General features: G+C 35.2%; 1 protein-coding gene across 4 annotated transcripts in view; it reads left to right on the top strand.

Annotated features, from left to right (window-relative positions):
• spega (striated muscle enriched protein kinase a) overlaps positions 1-17,931 on the top strand; it is a 142,113-nt gene that overhangs the window by 98,116 nt on the left and 26,066 nt on the right. For all 4 annotated transcript variants that reach the window (XM_088607387.1, XM_088607390.1, XM_088607388.1 and 1 more), the window contains 14 exons: positions 78-182; positions 1,440-1,646; positions 2,137-2,260; positions 2,793-2,965; positions 4,979-5,091; positions 7,180-7,348; positions 11,376-11,475; positions 13,163-13,363; positions 14,011-14,068; positions 14,782-14,859; positions 15,262-15,434; positions 15,837-15,863; positions 16,802-16,954; positions 17,235-17,277. In XM_088607387.1, the coding sequence (XP_088463513.1) occupies positions 78-182; positions 1,440-1,646; positions 2,137-2,260; positions 2,793-2,965; positions 4,979-5,091; positions 7,180-7,348; positions 11,376-11,475; positions 13,163-13,363; positions 14,011-14,068; positions 14,782-14,859; positions 15,262-15,434; positions 15,837-15,863; positions 16,802-16,954; positions 17,235-17,277 (1,724 nt within the window). The remainder of the gene's footprint in view (positions 1-77; positions 183-1,439; positions 1,647-2,136; positions 2,261-2,792; positions 2,966-4,978; positions 5,092-7,179; positions 7,349-11,375; positions 11,476-13,162; positions 13,364-14,010; positions 14,069-14,781; positions 14,860-15,261; positions 15,435-15,836; positions 15,864-16,801; positions 16,955-17,234; positions 17,278-17,931) is intronic.

The raw sequence follows: 17,931 nt of genomic DNA, 5'->3' as shown, positions 1-17,931 counted from the left end.
AGAATTTTTATCTACATTAGCTCAGCAGGGTAGATTTGGTACATACTGTAGTCTAACTTGTTTCTGGATGTTTGCAGATGTCCTTCCTGATCCCCCAGATGGGGCTCCTGTTGTTGAAGCAATCACTGGCAAGACCATCTCCTTGAAGTGGAAGAAACCCAAGAAGCTGGATCCTTCGATAGGTACAGCTCTATACACATTCATTAACACCTCTACTTACAGTAACTACATTTAAAGAATAAAACCCTCTGTCTATGAACTTTAATTCTCCTGCACGGTATTCTAACAGTTATTTTGTTGGGGGAAAGTCTCTGATGCAATAATATATTGGCACTTTTCTTAGGAGGAAGGCCTTTTGATTCCCTTTCAGTTATCTTTTAATTCTATTTTTAGTCCGTCATTTCTTTTGAGCTGTCACCTAACGCTCTCTTCATCTTAACATTAAAGGTTAATATTTATCATAAAGCTGATATTATGTTTTTCATATTTGGAAAAACTGGAAAATCAGAACAAAACTCTAAAGTTACAAAAATACAATTAACACAAACATATCCAAACATAAATCCTAATATTTTCATTCATTTTATTTTTAATGTATTAGGTAAAAAAAGTTCAAAATATGGAAAATGGAACACAGAATGCTTTACAATAAGATAAATCAGCAGTCTGAAGGTGCCTAATGATGTAGAGGAAATAAGTGGAAAAAAATAAATACAACAGATGAAAATGTGTTCCTGAGCTACTAAACTTGTAGAATTTTATACCAAATATCTAGTCTAGCCAAATATCACTACACAATGAAAATTGAGATATTCTAAAGTGCAATAATATCCTATAATTTATGTAAAATGTAAGTTAATAATTTTGTAAAAATATACATTTTTTCTCACATTTGTAGTTAAGAAAACATGTATTGTCCAGTGTTGCACATTGAGTTATGGCAGGTTTACTTGTAGGTGGAACTTCATCAGAAATGACACAGTTTGGAAATCACTGATACTGTATACAAAAGTCAATTCCCTAATAATACCAACAAGAAAAAGACCATAATGTGTGGAATTAGTTTATCAGTTGACATAAGAGAACCAAACCTGCTGACATAGCAATAGTTTCCTAGTGTTGCACCCATTTTAAAGGAAAATTACAATAATACAAGATTTTGCAATAGTTTTTAAACAATAATCATCACACACATATTTAATTATTGAATGTACTGTATGTTTCATAACAGAAAATACGGAATATGAAAAACAGAACAAAATGATTCGGAATAATCCTGTATTGAGGATAAGATTGTCAAAGCTTTGACATTTTATCTCCTATTGATTAAACATTTGCATTTTGACAATTTTGACAAACAAATTTACAATTGTTACCCCAAGATCAATATTTAATTCCTAAAAAATGTATAATTTATAAAATTCCTTTCTTGGTTTCAGATCCCAGCTCTTTGACATATGCTATTCAACAACAAGCAATGGGGACAAACCAGTGGACCATTGTGGCCTCCAATGTAAAAGATACATCATACACGGTCCACTCACTCTCCAAAGGGGTACTCTATGCCTTCAGGGTCCTATCAGCCACCAGCAAATCCTATAGCAAGCCTTCTCCACCAACTGAGGCTTTGCAGCTTGTGGACAGAGGTAGAGGAAGCACACAACAGCATTTAGAGACAAGATCCAAGACAAACGTCTGCCTTACTGTACCTGCTATATATTGTCTTGAGGATACTAATGGGGTCAAAGTAGGATTGATTCTTCCTTACTTTAATGCTTGAGAGCATAAAATAAATGAATGTGCACCTACTGATGCTTGAATAGTAGATACCCCTCTCTGCTTTAAATTGTTATATACTTTTTTAGCAAAGAAAACTGAAATCCTAAATTGTATACCTTGAAACCTTAAATTACATAATGGCTAAAATATAGAACAGGCAGACGTATAGCAGAGACAATGAATTAATGACTGTACATGATTTCACAATTATTAAAAGTAATATCTATTGATTATTTCAAGACTAAATCCATAAGAAAATACCACTTCTGAGTTTTATTCTCGCTGTTTGCTGAAACGCTTTGAGTGACAGATCTTGATTTGACTTATGCTCCTTCATCTTGCTATACTTACCTATAGGCCCATATTTTGAGGAAGCTCCAGTTATCATTGATAAACCTGATGTGGTGTATGTGGTGGAGAATCAATCAGCCTACATTACTGTCACCCTCAACCATGTTCACGCCGGTGTCACCTGGAAAAGGTAAGTGAAGTGTCTTCATAGTTTATCTTGTCTACCAGTAGAAATTTGTCTTTATTTACTTCTTTTTTCTACAACCATGAAAGCATAACAGAATAATAATTTTATTTTGATTCTTCAAGTACAGTATGTACAGTACTTCATGAATAAAAGTATGGATGATACTGCTGTAGTTTTCTTGTCAAACACTGCACATTTTTTCCAATATATAGAGAAATATTATGAGGAATAATATCATCTGAAAGTCCAATTGAATCAATGATTCATCCCACTACCAATAACAGATTCAAAATGTTTCACTTCCTGAACATTTACTGTTTGTCAGAGTTTTCCTGTGCCGAACTGAACGGATTAAGAATTTCTGTTTTGGCGAGTGGGTAGAATTTTTGTGTTCAAAACATTTTGACAATTATGATCAATTTTCCATACATGGCTGGAATGTCAAATATCGTTTTGTTTTCCTTTTACTTCTTCAGTACATAAGCCAGAATAAATACATTACCATCTGTTTATTGATGGTCTCTCATTATTACAGGAATGGCTGTGTGCTGGTGAACAAACCAGGGCTGTTTGAAATGAGCATGCCTGATGACGACCAGCACACTTTGAGGATACTACGTGTGAGGAGCACAGATGTAGGAGAACTCATCTGCACAGCCAGTAACCAGTATGGTAGTGACAGCTGCTCAATGAGTCTGGAAATGGCTGGTGAGGCCCTCATATTGTCATATTGTGTAGTGTCCTTCACATGGGTAGCTTAAGTGACACTGTCAATGTGTCACGAACAGTTCTTTCCGGGCCCTATGCAGACGACGCGATCCGGAATTGTGAAGATACACTAGGGAGAAAGTCATGCAGGAAAGAGTCTGGTTACAGGGGGGCGTGTCCGAGGTGAGCAGGTGTCCTGGGGAAGTGAGTCCGGGCGAACAAACAAAGCCAAAGTCCAAACGGGGAATCCAAACGGAAGAGTCGAGTCCAAGGCCAGGAGATCCATCCAAGGGTTAAAAGCATGAGCCGGGTCGGGACCGGCGGGGCAGGAAATCAGGAACAGAAGTTTACAAACCATAACGGAGCCAGACGCAGCAGGACCCCGGGCTCTCATGAAACGAGCAGGAATAGGGAACAGGTGCAGACAATAGGAGAAAACAAGGAAGGGCTGGAGCGCCCTTAAGAGGAGGGGTTAGCGATCGTGACACAATTTCAAAATTAGGGTGGGTCTCTTCTGTATAGTGGATTAAACATTACCTTGTGAAAATGTGTTATTTGAAAGGTGAAGTTGTATCCTTCACTCAAGGACTCTTACAGTACATGTACATTCTGAATAATACTTTATCTTTTTTTTAAGTCCATTAAAACAGTGCTGGAAGTTCTAATATTTAAATCTTATTCCACATTTTTAAATCAAACACAAATTCTGGGAGGTTTTGGACTGATAAAAATGTAAATTGTCAAAATATTTCAGAATATGTATAAACTACCAATTTGTACATAGTGACATTTTGTATTATACTGTATATGGATTTAGGAGCACAACCTTTTTTTCTTATCCAGCTAAAAAAAAAAGATGGAAAATGGTCTCTGATTTTCACATAATTCGGACCTGAATCCATGTGATTTCTAGTTGTATTGCTGCTTGTACTGTATATCTGAAAGTTCAGGTATTCCATATAAACTGAACATTAAGTTTTTATTTTGTTTTATTTTACGTCACCCTTCACTTTAAATTGTTCATGTGGACTCTTTCAAATGTTTGAGGAATGTAATTACTGTAAATGCAGTAGGACATATGGGACATTTTTTCTAATAAATTATAAATAGATTATGAATTATATATTTAAGGTTAATTCATTTTCTGATTTGGTGCATTTTCCTAAAATGATTAAATTATCAATGAATACATGTATTAATAAAAAATAACACAAAGAAGAATTGAAAACGTCTGTACACATAAAATGTATTATTATATTTATGCATGCCAGTTCAGTATGGTTAATAGTTTCTAAGCAATGCGAGATACTGGTAGTTGGGATTAATGGATTAATTAAAATTACATTAAATGAACCTGTCAGTTAAAATCCATTCATCCATTTTCTAACTGCTTTATCTAATTCCGGCTGTGGGGGGGAGCTGGAGCCTATCTGAGAAAGCAATGGGCACAAGGCAGGATACACCTTGGAGACCAGTCCATTGCAGGGCACACACAGACACAAGCACACACATACACTCACACCAGGGCCAGTTTTCCCAGGAGCCAATTAACCAACTAGTATGTCTTTGGACTGTAGGAGTAAACCAGAGCACCCAGAGGAAACCTACAGGAACATGGGGAGAACATTCAAACTCCACACATCCCCAAGTCTGGAACTGAACCAAAGGCCCCAGCACAGCAAGGCAGCAATACTGACTGTGCCACCATGCCACCCTATATGTTTTCAAATTATATCAATTTGGTCAATTTTAACTTTGTTCTAATCAAACTCTGTTAGACAATGTCAAACGTTCTAGCATTTTAATAATACAAACAACACGAGTGAAGAGGTGTGTAAACCCCGAATAAAACTAGCAAACGTTTTTGAGCAACCCAATGAAAAGAAAAAATATATAATAAAATCAGAATGTGTTAGTCTTCCCCTCATTCTTTCTTCATCCTTTCCTAGAAGATGTTGTCTTAATTTCAGATACATCAAACTGATCACAATACAACTTGCAATTTAATTTCAGTGGCCCCAAGCTTTGAATCCATCATGGAGGATGTGGATGTGAATGTAGGAGAGACACCGCGATTTGCTGTAGTAGTTGAAGGAAAGCCCATTCCAGACATCTTGTGGTATAAGGTAATTTTTGTTACCTATATTTACCTATATTTTTGTCTTGGTTTCTAATTTTTGCAGAGCAAGTCAATGAAATACATCTGAATTTCATGGGTATTTAGATTTAGGTCTTGAAAGCATGTTAAATTTGTAATTTGCATGAATGTTTTCAATGTATACAGTATAAGGCTTTTGAATTTCCAAAGTATTCACAGCACGCAGACTAGAAAAAAATGAGTATAGTAATAACTCCTTGCAAAGAGTTGCAGACATGTAGGATTATACTGTACCTCCTGTTGCATCTTTGAAAACCAGTCAACCAAAAGAGAAAATAAAATCCACATCCAGCTCCTAAAAATGTTGTTAACAACATAAAGACAAAATAGAACTTCATCTTTACTCCATGCTCACATACTTAACACAAAAGTACAAGGCAATAATGTCCAGCTTTTTTTTCCTCAAACTACACCAACAAAAGCTTGCATTAGTGAAACTCTATTGGGAACACAACTCCTGTGGGAAAGTAAATAGCTGCCAACAAGAACAGAGCTTGCGATTTCTGACCAGTAAGTGAACGAGTGGTGGAATTGATAAAGTACAAGGTCAGTATGTTTTTATACACCTCAAAAAGTCTCACTTCTTATCTTGGAATACGGTCCTTGCTAAAATAAATCAGACACAGACAAAACAATCCAGATTTAACCCCCACCATTCAGAAACACCTGCCAGATAATGTGTCTCTGAAATTGTCATGCAACACGGTGATTAGAGAGAAGAAAACACAATCTTGGTTGATGCTTGCAGTAAGGATTCCTTAATTCACATTCAGAGAACTCCCACACTTTTCAAGGCTCTCTTTCTGCACTCCCTTTTATCTATGTTAGTTGCAGATTGAAGCCATATATCTTTTCAGCACAGCCCGACCACTAATTTTCTTTAGGGATTGCACCATTTTTTACAGGGATTGCACAGTACATACTGTACAGTACATGTGCCCTTCCCTCAGTTCCCTTCTCCAAAACCACCTCCTTACACCTCGGCCTCCCAGCTCCAAGGCTTTTACAACTTCTCAACAAGCTTTGGGTTTATTCCAGAAAATGTCCCAGCAATTCTGCTGATCTTGTATTAATTTTATTCTGTTTACTCTTGAGTGAGAGCACTGGTTATGGGTTGTGCGTCACTCTAGCGACTTTCATTAGAATTCTATTTTGCTCTGCTGTCCAGCCACGAGCTGTTTCAGTCTGTAGTAATTGAAGTATTGCCATTTTACTGTACACAGAAAAGATTAACTCATTATACACCCAACAGAATCATAGGCAATACAAGCTGTTCTAGATTCCAGGGGACAGCTGACTATTTCTTTAAGAAAATAAAATGGTTTACCTTAGTTTCCTTGGTCATGTTTGACCCTCTTTTATCTTATTCAATTTAGGATTGCTGGCAAAGCTTATATAATTCAATCAATATAATTTTAAACACCAACAAAATATAACACATTCTTTTTTCCACAACATTCTGTTATTTATTTTGCTTATCCTAGCCATCCAGACTTAAAAAGGAAAGTACAATTTCATATAAATTCAAGACAGATTTTAATTAAATTGCTTTCAGTCTCCTTTTGTCTGGAAAATGCTGACATTTGGTTTACAGGCCTTGGTTGTTTGCATATTGATTACATCGCTAAAAGGAAAGCACATTAGTCCTTTGAAGTATTTTTTAGGTAAGAAGATTTATGTCTTCTTTAGACATATTGATTGACTCCATTTTTATAGTAGTCATTTCTCCAAAGTACCAAATAAAAAAAAATCATTAGAAACAATGATGAAACACAATGACTTATATAGATACTGTTCACATAATAAAATAATATTAGATTACCACCTTTCTTGAAAGTGATTTTTAATGGCATCAACAATATGGCCTTCACGTGTGACTATCCTCCATAAAATACCAAATCTAATGATCATCATTGACACAAGTAGTTGCATTAACAAAACACCATTTTTCCTGCAAGATTATTAATTAACTACCTAATTAGTAACACAGGGTCAGGGACAGGGTCTGGAAACAGTGGATGGTGACAGATAACTTAGTATGATATTTTTGTTTCAGAATGACATCCTCCTGGCAGAGAGCAGTCACTTCACCTTTGTGTATGATGACAATGAGTGTTCCCTGGTCATCCTCAGCACGAGAGAGGAGGACTCAGCAGTGTATACCTGCACTGCCAAGAACCTGGCAGGCTCTGTGTCTTGCAAGGCAGAGCTCACTGTTCACGCAGGTAAGGGGCCTAGCTGCAGGAAACAGTGTGTGTCGACTGAAGGTTTAAATTGGGCATTCACATTATTGACCAAAAGCCTGATCTTGAACTTTGAAATATATTTTCTAATGAGAAAGAAGGATGCTTCATACATTTTTGTTTTTTTATTAATTACTGATAGAAAAGATGGCATGCATGTATTGTGGAAGGTCCCCAGTTCAGGATGGCTGTTCGAGATCATAACACATAAAGCTCTCTCTCAGGTGTAAAACTAACATAGGTCCCTAGCTCTATTGAGATTAAAACAAATAATTCCAAACAGACTACAGAAAACAAAAAAACCTCTATCTCTTTGAACTCCTATCTATAACCTCGAATAGCTACACAACCACATGTAACGATTCCAGCATTACTATGCAGGTTCTATCTTTAGTCACCCTACCACTAGCATCTGATCCATTTGTGTGTGTTATTCTGTGATGATATTATATATTTTTGCATGATTATGTGTGTTAGCTTATATGCATACTTTTTTCTAAAAGTCCCCATTCATTTTTCTTACAGAAAAGTTATAATTCTCCTTTCCCACTTTCATATCCTGTAGTGTAAGTTTTAAGATGGTGTTATGCAATGTTTAATAATAATAATAATAATAATAATAATAATAATAATTGCTTACACTTATATAGCGCTTTTCTTGACACTCCACTTAAAGCACTTTACAGGTAATGGGGACTCCCCTCCACCACCACCAATGTGCAGCATCCACCTGGATGATGCGACGGCAGCCATAGTGCGCCAGAACACTCAGCACACATCAGCTATAAGTGGGGAGGAGAGCAGAGTAATGTAGCCAATTTATAGAGGGGGATTATTAGGAGGCCATGAGTGGTAAGGGCCAATTGGAAATTTTTGAGAAGCGCCCTGGGATTTTTAATGACCACAGAAAGTCAGGACCTCGGTTTTACGTCTCATCCGAAGGACGGCGCCTGTTTACATTATAGTGTCCCCATCACTATACTGGGGCATTAGGACCCACATGGACCGCAGGGTGAGCGCCCCCTGCTGGCCCCACTAACACCTCTTCCAGCAGCAACCTTAGTTTTTCCCAGGAAAAATTGCCATTTCCCCAGTTTATATAGTGGTTTCTGAGCTCTCTAGGTGGTAGCCCACATTGACTCACCTTTTCTGTAAATGATATCAGTGAGTCAGTTGCTGAATCTATCAGGGCTTACTCAGTGTTGCTTTCCCTACCATGCTAATTAGCCAAGAATAAAACGTGCAGTGTTGTCTAAGATGTGAAACCTAATCTTGAACTCTGGTGCAGTACTGAGAGTTTTTAATTCGAGTCATGGCACTGGCTAAAGTCTCAATACTTCAAGTCAGCATCGCCTTTCTAAGTGAAAATAAGATAGCGGTTCTGTTCTATTGTCTAGATGGACCTGAGGCTAGCTCTATGTTTTATTTTTTTTATTTTGCACCATGTACTACAAGAACAGTATGGCACAAGTTGTCTACTAATCAGCACACTAAAGTGATATTTTATTTACCTGGCTATTTGGGTATGTTTTATAGAGAAAGTCTGACTATACAGTACCTTACACTTTATAGCATCTGAAGATGCTTAACAAATCTTTTCATTTTAATCTGTGTTCTCAACCTTTAAGGAGAATAGTGATGATCAGGAGCTCCCAAACAAATTAAATTAATTCTATGGTAGATTTGAGGAACAGCACTGCCTTAAAAAAATAGTTAACTCACATCTAGAACTCTCTTCTCCTTCCTTTATTATTGGTGAACATGAGGTTAGATATCTGCTTAGCAAACAAAATGGCAGGAGAGCTGGGGGCCCAGATCATAATTTACAATCAGCTGCCATCCATTCTCACTACCTGAGGTGAGATACACATTGAGGTATTTAATGTGCAACTGCAATTGTCTAGGGGTTCCCCATGTTTTAAGGCTGATGTTATGAATCTGGTGCCAAAGAATTTGAATGTCACATGTTTAAAAGATTACTGGCTGGTGGCTCCCAAATCAGCCAGTATAAAAGTGTTCGAACAGCTAGTATGTAAATATCTGTCCAACACTCAGTTAGACATGCAACAATTTGCTTACAGAGCTAACAGGTCTGTGCCTCCCTTCCATTTACGGCACCTTGATGACCCTAGCACATACACATGGGACTTGTGTGTAGACTACATCTCGACCTTTAATACAATAATACTAGAGAGCCTCTTTCATAAGCTAATTGACATGGGTGTATATAAATCAATGTGTTTCTGGATCCTAGATTTTTTTTATCAGGCAGGAGGCAAAGCACACCAGAAGTACTCACTGCCACTGGTTTAAAAAAACAGGTGTCCCCCTGCTGTCACCACATCTGTACTTCTTGTATACTAATGACTGTGTATCTACTACCAAACCTGTGAAATTAATCAAGTTTGCAGGTTATGCTACTCTGGAAGGGCTAATAACAAAAAGAATGAAGAATCACTGTACAGGAAGGAGGTCACTGAGCTAGTGCAGTCAAAACAATCTTCAGCTCAATGTTGATAAAATCAAAAAGGTCATCTTTGATTTCAGAAGTGACACTAATGAATTACGCCAATGAGCATCTCAGGAAGTCATGGTCTGTATTTATACAATTGAGAGTGTGTTACCTTTTTCTGTGATAGTCTGGTTTGGGTACTTAGTCACTGAGGAGAGGAAACAGCTAGATTAAGCGGTCCACACAGCTTCTAAAACAATAAGCTGAGACTTACTGTACCATCTGTTGCTTCCAAATACACAACACATTTAAAATTGAAAAACTCTAAAGATTATCAGTGACCATTCTGACCCAGCTTTTCCTGTTCTTGTTTGAACTCCTTCCATGGAAGAAGTTCTAAACTTCAGGAAGAAGGCTAAAAGGCTACAGGAGTATCAAATCTAGAACAGAGTGGTTCCAGAAGAGCACCCACCTTCTTCACATTGTATTTTATGTATGATATGTACTGTAAAAGTTATTTATGAGTTTTCTTTCTCTACTTGTATTTTTTAGTCTTTTTTGTACCTCTGTTATTTTGAGCACATTTCAGATATAATTTGTCCCCTCATTGAATTGCAATATACAGTATACAGTATATACATATTAATATATTAATATTTAAACATTACAGCAATCTTCACAGTAACTAATACAATGTATACATTCTGGACCAAACTTGCTTCTATTCTGAATCCACATTCTTTTGTTGTCTATTTTCAGTGTTAAAGATTTTTTTCAATCTTACTAAAGGTAATAAGCAAGCTTTGAAGGAGCAAAGTAGTCTTTTCTCTATCAGATATGGCTTTATAGCATCTGGTAATTTTCACTAACCATTTGGTATTCAAACACAGAGATCATCCAGGACCTGTACTGGAGTATTTATGAAACCAAAACCCGAGTGCAGAAAAATCAAGTACAGTAGGTGATCAATTACTGGCAGCAATTAACACTGGTGAATAAGGCTCCAGTTAGAAATCAGACATAGATATACTCCAAGACCAGGACTGAGAACTGCTGAGATGGAGGATTAACCTTTAAGAGCCTGGTTCTGGAAAATAGGACAGATTGACATTGTGTATATACTGCAGTTTATAGAGTGTAGTAATTAACTTGTTTCTGTAATACACAGAATATATTTAAATTATGTTTATTTAAAAATGAGAAAATGGTTTTATCTAGGCCTTTATCTTAAATCTATTCTTAAAAATGCCTTGAACATAAACAGAAATATGGAATAAATGTTCTTTCTTCTTTGTAGATGAAAACAGTAACACCCAGAAGCTTAATTGTACAGTAGATCTTCTGAATTGCACTTTCAGGAAGGCTTGACTATAATTAATCGTACTAAGGCACAAGCTAATGTGCCTTAGCATTTTAAGCATTTGGAAAGACAGTTACCTTTTGTTGCAGCTAAGTTAAAAAATATATTTTCAGTGAAGCTGGTGAAAAACTGTCTTATTTAACCCCCCCCCCCCCCCTTAAAAGCAATTTCTAACTTTTCAATTTGTGACCACGCAGCTAAAATGGAAAAGGAGGAGCAGATGGAGGACGAGGAGACTATTCTAAGGAAGATGCGCAGACTGACTGATTACTATGACGTGCACAAAGAGATTGGAAGGTGAGTCATCATTGAATGAAGGCGGAGATCAACAAGGGCAATTTATTTTTAATGATCTTCCAAGCAACTGTTTGAAACATCTAAGGAATGATTCTTAGCCATTTCTTCTCATTCTTTTATGAAACATTTCAAGAGCATAACAACAACTAACTTGAAAAATACCTTGAGAATACACAAGCATGTAGAAAACAAAAAATGAAAAAAAAACCCTGCTCTGAAATCTGTAAAAATTAATAAAGTAAAATACTAAGGAAATGTTGCAGTCTAAGAGTGTGTCAGAACATTCAACCTGATAATTTCTACTCCGATCTGCCACTAGCAGCCATTTTAATTTGTCTGTACTACAATGTGTTGGAAGGTATTTGTGCTAATCTTAGACAATTTACACACAAATAAGATCATGTTAGTTTTACAGATAAAGTAGAGTAAACAATTTGTGTTCAGTGTTTCGCCAGTTAATGTTGAATCTCCTTGTTCAATCAAGTATCTAGCATTACAAAAGCATCATATGAGACGTTTAGTGGGTTATATAGTATTTCAGAAATTATATGTGGAGAAAGATATAAAGACAAAAGGAACACAATATGATTATTATTAACTGCCTTGTAAAAGTATCCAGACCCTTCCTATAGTGTCCCATTTTGTGAAATTACAGTTATGTTTAATTCAAAACCGGAAAGCTCAAATTACAGCTTTCTTAGAATCAAATAGGTTAGTAAATGTCAGGGAAAACCAAAGAGAAATCAGTTATGCTGATTGCATAAATATTCAGACATATACTGTATACTCAATATTTGATGGAATCACCATTGGGAGCGATTACAGCTGCAAGTCTTTTTGGATAAATCTCTACAAACTTTGCACACAAGCCTTTTTGTCCTTTCTTCATGGTAGATTTGCTGGTGCAAATTGTTGGTGGATCACTTGTACAGCAGTTTTCAAGTTTTCTTCCATCGATTCTTTATAGAATTCAAGTCAAGACTCCAGTGTAGCTTTGGCTTTGTGCATTGGATCATTGTCCAAACATTTAATTGTGCAGCAAAATTGTCCTGATTTGTCCTAAAAACATTTTGTCCTAAAAGTGTTACATTTGGCACAAACTCAACACAGTGCAACACACTCAGCAAACACCATTCCCGCTGTCAACCATGGCGGTGGTTGCTTTGTGTTATCGGGCTCTTTCTCATCACTGGGAACTGGGAAGCTGTGAAGCTTCAGGGGAAAATGGATGAGCAAAGTACAGGGACATCTGTACTTTGTACTTATACAGGAAAACCTGCTTTAGTCAGCTAAAGACCTAAAACAGAGATGAAAATTGACCTTTCCGCAGGACAATGACCAAAAGAACAAAGCCAAAGCTACATTGTACTGGCTTAACAAAAAATATCTTGACAGAGCTTGAGGTCAAAGGTCTGCAAAGATTTGCAAAAAAATTGGTTGATGGGTTAAAAGGATTTCAGGATTTCATTAAAAAATATTGATTTAAAAATGATATAAATCCTTTGTAATTCAATAAAAGGGAATATCACTGGAATGGGGTGACTTCCTACATTAGTTGGTCCTTGCTCTGTTTTTGTCCTGGTCACCTAATTCCTTTTTTATTTATTACTTGCCCAATGTCTATTGAGAGATTTTATAAAAATAGCCTAATAGCTAACATGATATTGTTCTCTGTTTCTGGTGTCAGAGGGGCCTTTTCCTATGTGAAGCGGGTAACAGAAAAAGATGGAAAGGTAGATTATGCGGCGAAGTTCATTTCCACACGAGCGAAAAAAAAGGTTTCTGCCCTGAGGGAGATGAATATTCTGTCACAGCTGGACCATGAGAGGGTCCTCTACTTCCACGATGCTTTCGAAAAGACCACCGGAGTCATCATCATTACAGAGTTGTGTCCTTTTTTGTTGATAGAGGGATGTTTTGATTAATTGAAAAAGTAAGAGAAATAGAAAGATTTGTCTTTCAAAATGAGAACCAGAAAGCACTCATTTCACAGGTCCGCGTGGTAAAAAAAAAAAGTGCAAAACACATTTGAACACATTTAGCACAGCAAATTTTATGAAACTGTTGAAAACAAACAAAGAGTGACAATTTCAGTAGATAAACCATGACGAGAGTGTTTGTTAGTGAAATTCATTTATTAAATCTGAAATTCAGTTTCACATTTTAGGGGACTACTTTAAACATACTGTACTTAATTCCTGGTTTCCATCTGCCTACAGTTGGAGTCAATTCAAACTGTTTTGCTTTGCTCCTCTACCTTGACTTTCAGATTTTTTCCAGGAGCCTTCTCTCACTAGATCATTACCTGCTTCTTTATTCTTCTCAAGGTTAACCCATACATATTCTTTATTAGTTCATTGAAAATAAAAAACAGCAGGTTCAATTCAGTGAGTGCTCTCAGTTGTACACTACTGTACGTTATGGCATTTTTCTGCATATATATGCTTACATTATATGTCAGTTACATGGATTTTCTGGGACATCTCTGTTTTTCCATTTTGGAAGTATTTTTTTTTCCTTAACTAAGATGTAAAGGTGCCAGGAGGAGCTCCTAGAAAGAGTGACAAAAAAGTCCTTTGTGCTGGAGTCTGAGGTAAGTGTGGGGGATTATCTTTAGAGAAATTCAACAGTTGGAGCTGACAAATTAGTCTTGCTTTCTTTCCAACTTGTAGTAATATTTAATTTGAGAAGGTCTGTAGATTCATTAACTCATTGCATTGAGTTGTGATTGATTCTATGATTATTGATTTTTATCTTATTTATACTTTTCTTATTATTAAACTATATTGAAACATTGAACTAAATACCAGTTGGCAATGTTGAACTATAATTGCCTGGAATTTGTACATTCCTGCTGCTTATGCAAAGGTAATAGTATGCACTGCTTCAGAAAACTGAACATTTACGAAACTGCAGGTTATGTATTTGGTACCCATTAAATGAAATTAATTCACGCTCATAATTTACTATTACTTGCTAGTATGTGGTGTTTAGGCATCATTAAAAATGCATCACGAATAATACAATTTAATTAAAGAAAATGTTTGTAGAATTAAATAATAACACTATTTAATAATAATTAATTACATTTATCTAAAAATAAAGTACTCATATCCAAAAATAAAGTGTATATATCGTTTATGTTTTTTTTTAAAAAAAAACAATTACAGTATAATAATATATACACTGTATATAGTGCTCTAACCTCACATGAGCTATCAGTGGGGAAGAGATATTAATTATTACAGATAGGTTTAGTTAAATTTGAAAATAAATATGAATGTATCATCTATTCTGATTTTATAGATCCGTTCATATATGAGACAGCTGTTGGAGGGAATTGGCTATCTTCACCAGAACAACATTTTGCATCTGGATATTAAGGTAGGTTCACCACAAAACAGCATGTACCTTCATTGTGTTTCATAGAATACAGATTCACCTGTAGCCCAAAACAACCTCACTCCCGACACTCTATTTTTTTTTAAATAATCATTGCATTTCTTTAAATAAACATACTGTAGGTGTATTACTGTATATACTTAAATCATGTTTTTTTATATAATGTTTTTTTTACTTTAAAAAAAATCAAATTCTAAAGTAACATTAAATTGTATCTGCATTGTGCTATTAAACTGCACAATGTTTAATATGTCACTCTCGTTACAATTTCTCTATAGAAAATAAATATATATACTATATAAATATCTCTGTTCTTTAACTACAAAGGCAGAAAATGTTATTACTACATAAACTGAAATAAGTGATTCTGGAATTTTTTCACAGCCTGGGAATATCTTGATGGCTGATTCCAGCAGTGAGCAGATCAGGATTTGTGATTTTGGGAATGCAATGGAGCTTGTGCCAGATGAGGCCCAGTACTGCAAATATGGCACTCCGGAATTTGTTGCACCAGAAATTGTTAACCAATCTCCTGTTTCCAAGGCAACAGATATCTGGTTTGTAGACATTATTGTTGAATTTTTTTTAAAAAAAATATCTGAAAATAAAAGACATTAGTTCTGTGATTTACATAATAATTTTAGAAATAAAAGGTCAATTAAATCAAAATACTGTTTTGTGGATACAAAATAGTAATTGAAATCACATTCTAAAACACATTTATTAAATTTCATATGGTTAGTATAAACTTATTATATTTTCTTTATTGTTTTAATAGCTAAAACTTGTACATCTTACATGTTGAATAAATCATTGATGCTAACTTATCCAGTTCATATTTGATAAAGTGCTTTCACTGTTAAAAAACAGATAACTCCAAATACTTAAAGCTAAATTTTAAAGTTATAACTTTCTGCTTCTATTTGCTTTCTATTTACTTCTGCATTCTTTCTTTTTAGGCCTGTTGGGGTTATAACATATCTATGGTAAGTATACTGCAGATTCAAGCTATAATCTTTGTTTTTAACTTTTATATAAAGTATACATGAAATATCACTTTAAAAATGAACAGCTGGCTTTATTTACTGCATACCAATTAATACTCAGTGGCAATCCATGTGATTTCCAGTAACTTCTAGAAAATCTAGGAGACTTTGTGAAACTACCAGATAATTACAAAACATTAGATCATATTTATATGGTGTGAATACATTTTAATATTAGAAACATATCCAATTATTTTGGACAGATATGTGTTTGTTTCAACCAATACTGATAATTTTATTATTTTTTGTCATGTGTACGTTCCTTAATGCAACAAATAAAGATTGTGCTAAGGATACAGTATGTTTGGGTAGGTCATATTGCAGTCTAGTTCTTTCATGCATAAATATCCAACTCCTATGCACCCTTTATGCACATCGTTTCTCACACCCCTCTCTCCACCCTTGCAGCAGCCTCCCAGGTTCATTCCGCACAAGTGAGTGGGAGTTTGTCAGCCTTGACCTTATGACCAGTGCTGTCATTTCCTCAGACAGGCAAAAAGGCTTTTAAACACTCAGTTCAAATATCAAACTCTTCCCCATTAATTAGTGTGTTAAAATGCAACAGTTTATCAGCATTTAGTGTGAAAACTGCCACTTTCAAAAAGCTAATTTTCAGATCATTTCATAACAATTTTTAACACTTTAAAACATGTTTACTGGATTAAAAGATCTTCAAAAACTGTTGATTTCCCAAAGGATAGTGAAGCAAAAAGACAATAAGAAAACAAATATTGTCACAATATAATATAATATTGTTAATAGGCATTATAAGAAAACACACAATAAGAAAACAAAAAGGGAGACAATAATGCCCTGATTAGCATTTAGTAGAGAGATTTGTGCCCTGTGAATGGGTAATTTAGTTGTGTCCTTTCCAGCCTCACCGGAGTATCTCCATTTGTGGGGGAGAATGACCGGGCAACTGTGCTGAACATCAGGAATTACAATGTGGCTTTTGAAGAGAGCATGTTTGCTGACCTCTGCCGTGAAGCCAAGGGATTTGTCATTAAGCTGCTAGTGGCAGATAGACTGTAAGTAAAACATGCACAGTTTTTCATATACAGCCAGGATCACTCAAGCCCTTTATTAATCTGAAATAATCTCTGAGAAGGAGTCAAACTTTATGTTGACTTCATTTCTATACAAAACAAATGGAAATATAGCACTTTTTTGTGCTTTATCATTTTCATTGTTTAGTTTTTTGTACTGTAATTCTAGGCCTAGTATTTACATTATTTGTTTTTTTTTAATTATATATTTGTCTGTATTATTTTTTAGCCTTTTGCTTTAACAATCTTATTTTCTCTTCAGGAGACCAGATACAAATGAATGTCTCCGTCACCCCTGGTTTAAGGTAGGTCAGAAACACATTCTGTATCTGGGACAATGTTTTCCCCTCTCATAATATAATAATATTATTTCTATTTATGCTTTATCATTCCTTTTTCAGATTTCATTGTTTGAATTGTTACTCTTAAAGGTGGTTCATTCTGATTTTATCACTTAGTGAACAATATTTATTTTAAAGGAACAAGTAATAGGTTTATTCCATGCTGAAAAAAAGAAGAAAGAGAACACAACGTTTCGGCCGTGGAGCCTTCTTCAGGTGTGAGGAATATATAAAAATATTTATTTTAGTTTTTTCCAAGGGTGGTATTGTTTTTAAATTCAAATTGATGTATACAAACATAAACTAAATAACCATTTATGTCACTTTAATGTAAGTACCAAGCTTCTCAATTGAAAATATATTGCTTGCACAATGTATAAAAAACATATCAAGAAAAGAAAATCTCTTTTGATTTTGTGCAAATATTGCTGATAAAACAAAAGTAATTTAAGGAAATTTTCTCCAGAAGATATTTATGTCTTTTGTAAATCATTCGATTGATGAGGAGAAACATGCATGCTTGTACTTTTTTATGATGCCTGAAAGCTGAAATCTGTAGAAAAAAATTGCATTGTAGTACTGCTTTAAAATCTTATGACCTAAATTTCTATTTTTAAA

This window comes from Lepisosteus platostomus, chromosome 14, assembly GCF_059453375.1.
Source record: "Lepisosteus platostomus isolate fLepPlt1 chromosome 14, fLepPlt1.hap1, whole genome shotgun sequence".
Taxonomy (NCBI): Eukaryota; Metazoa; Chordata; class Actinopteri; order Semionotiformes; family Lepisosteidae; genus Lepisosteus; species Lepisosteus platostomus.
This window is presented reverse-complemented; position numbering and strand designations above follow the sequence as displayed.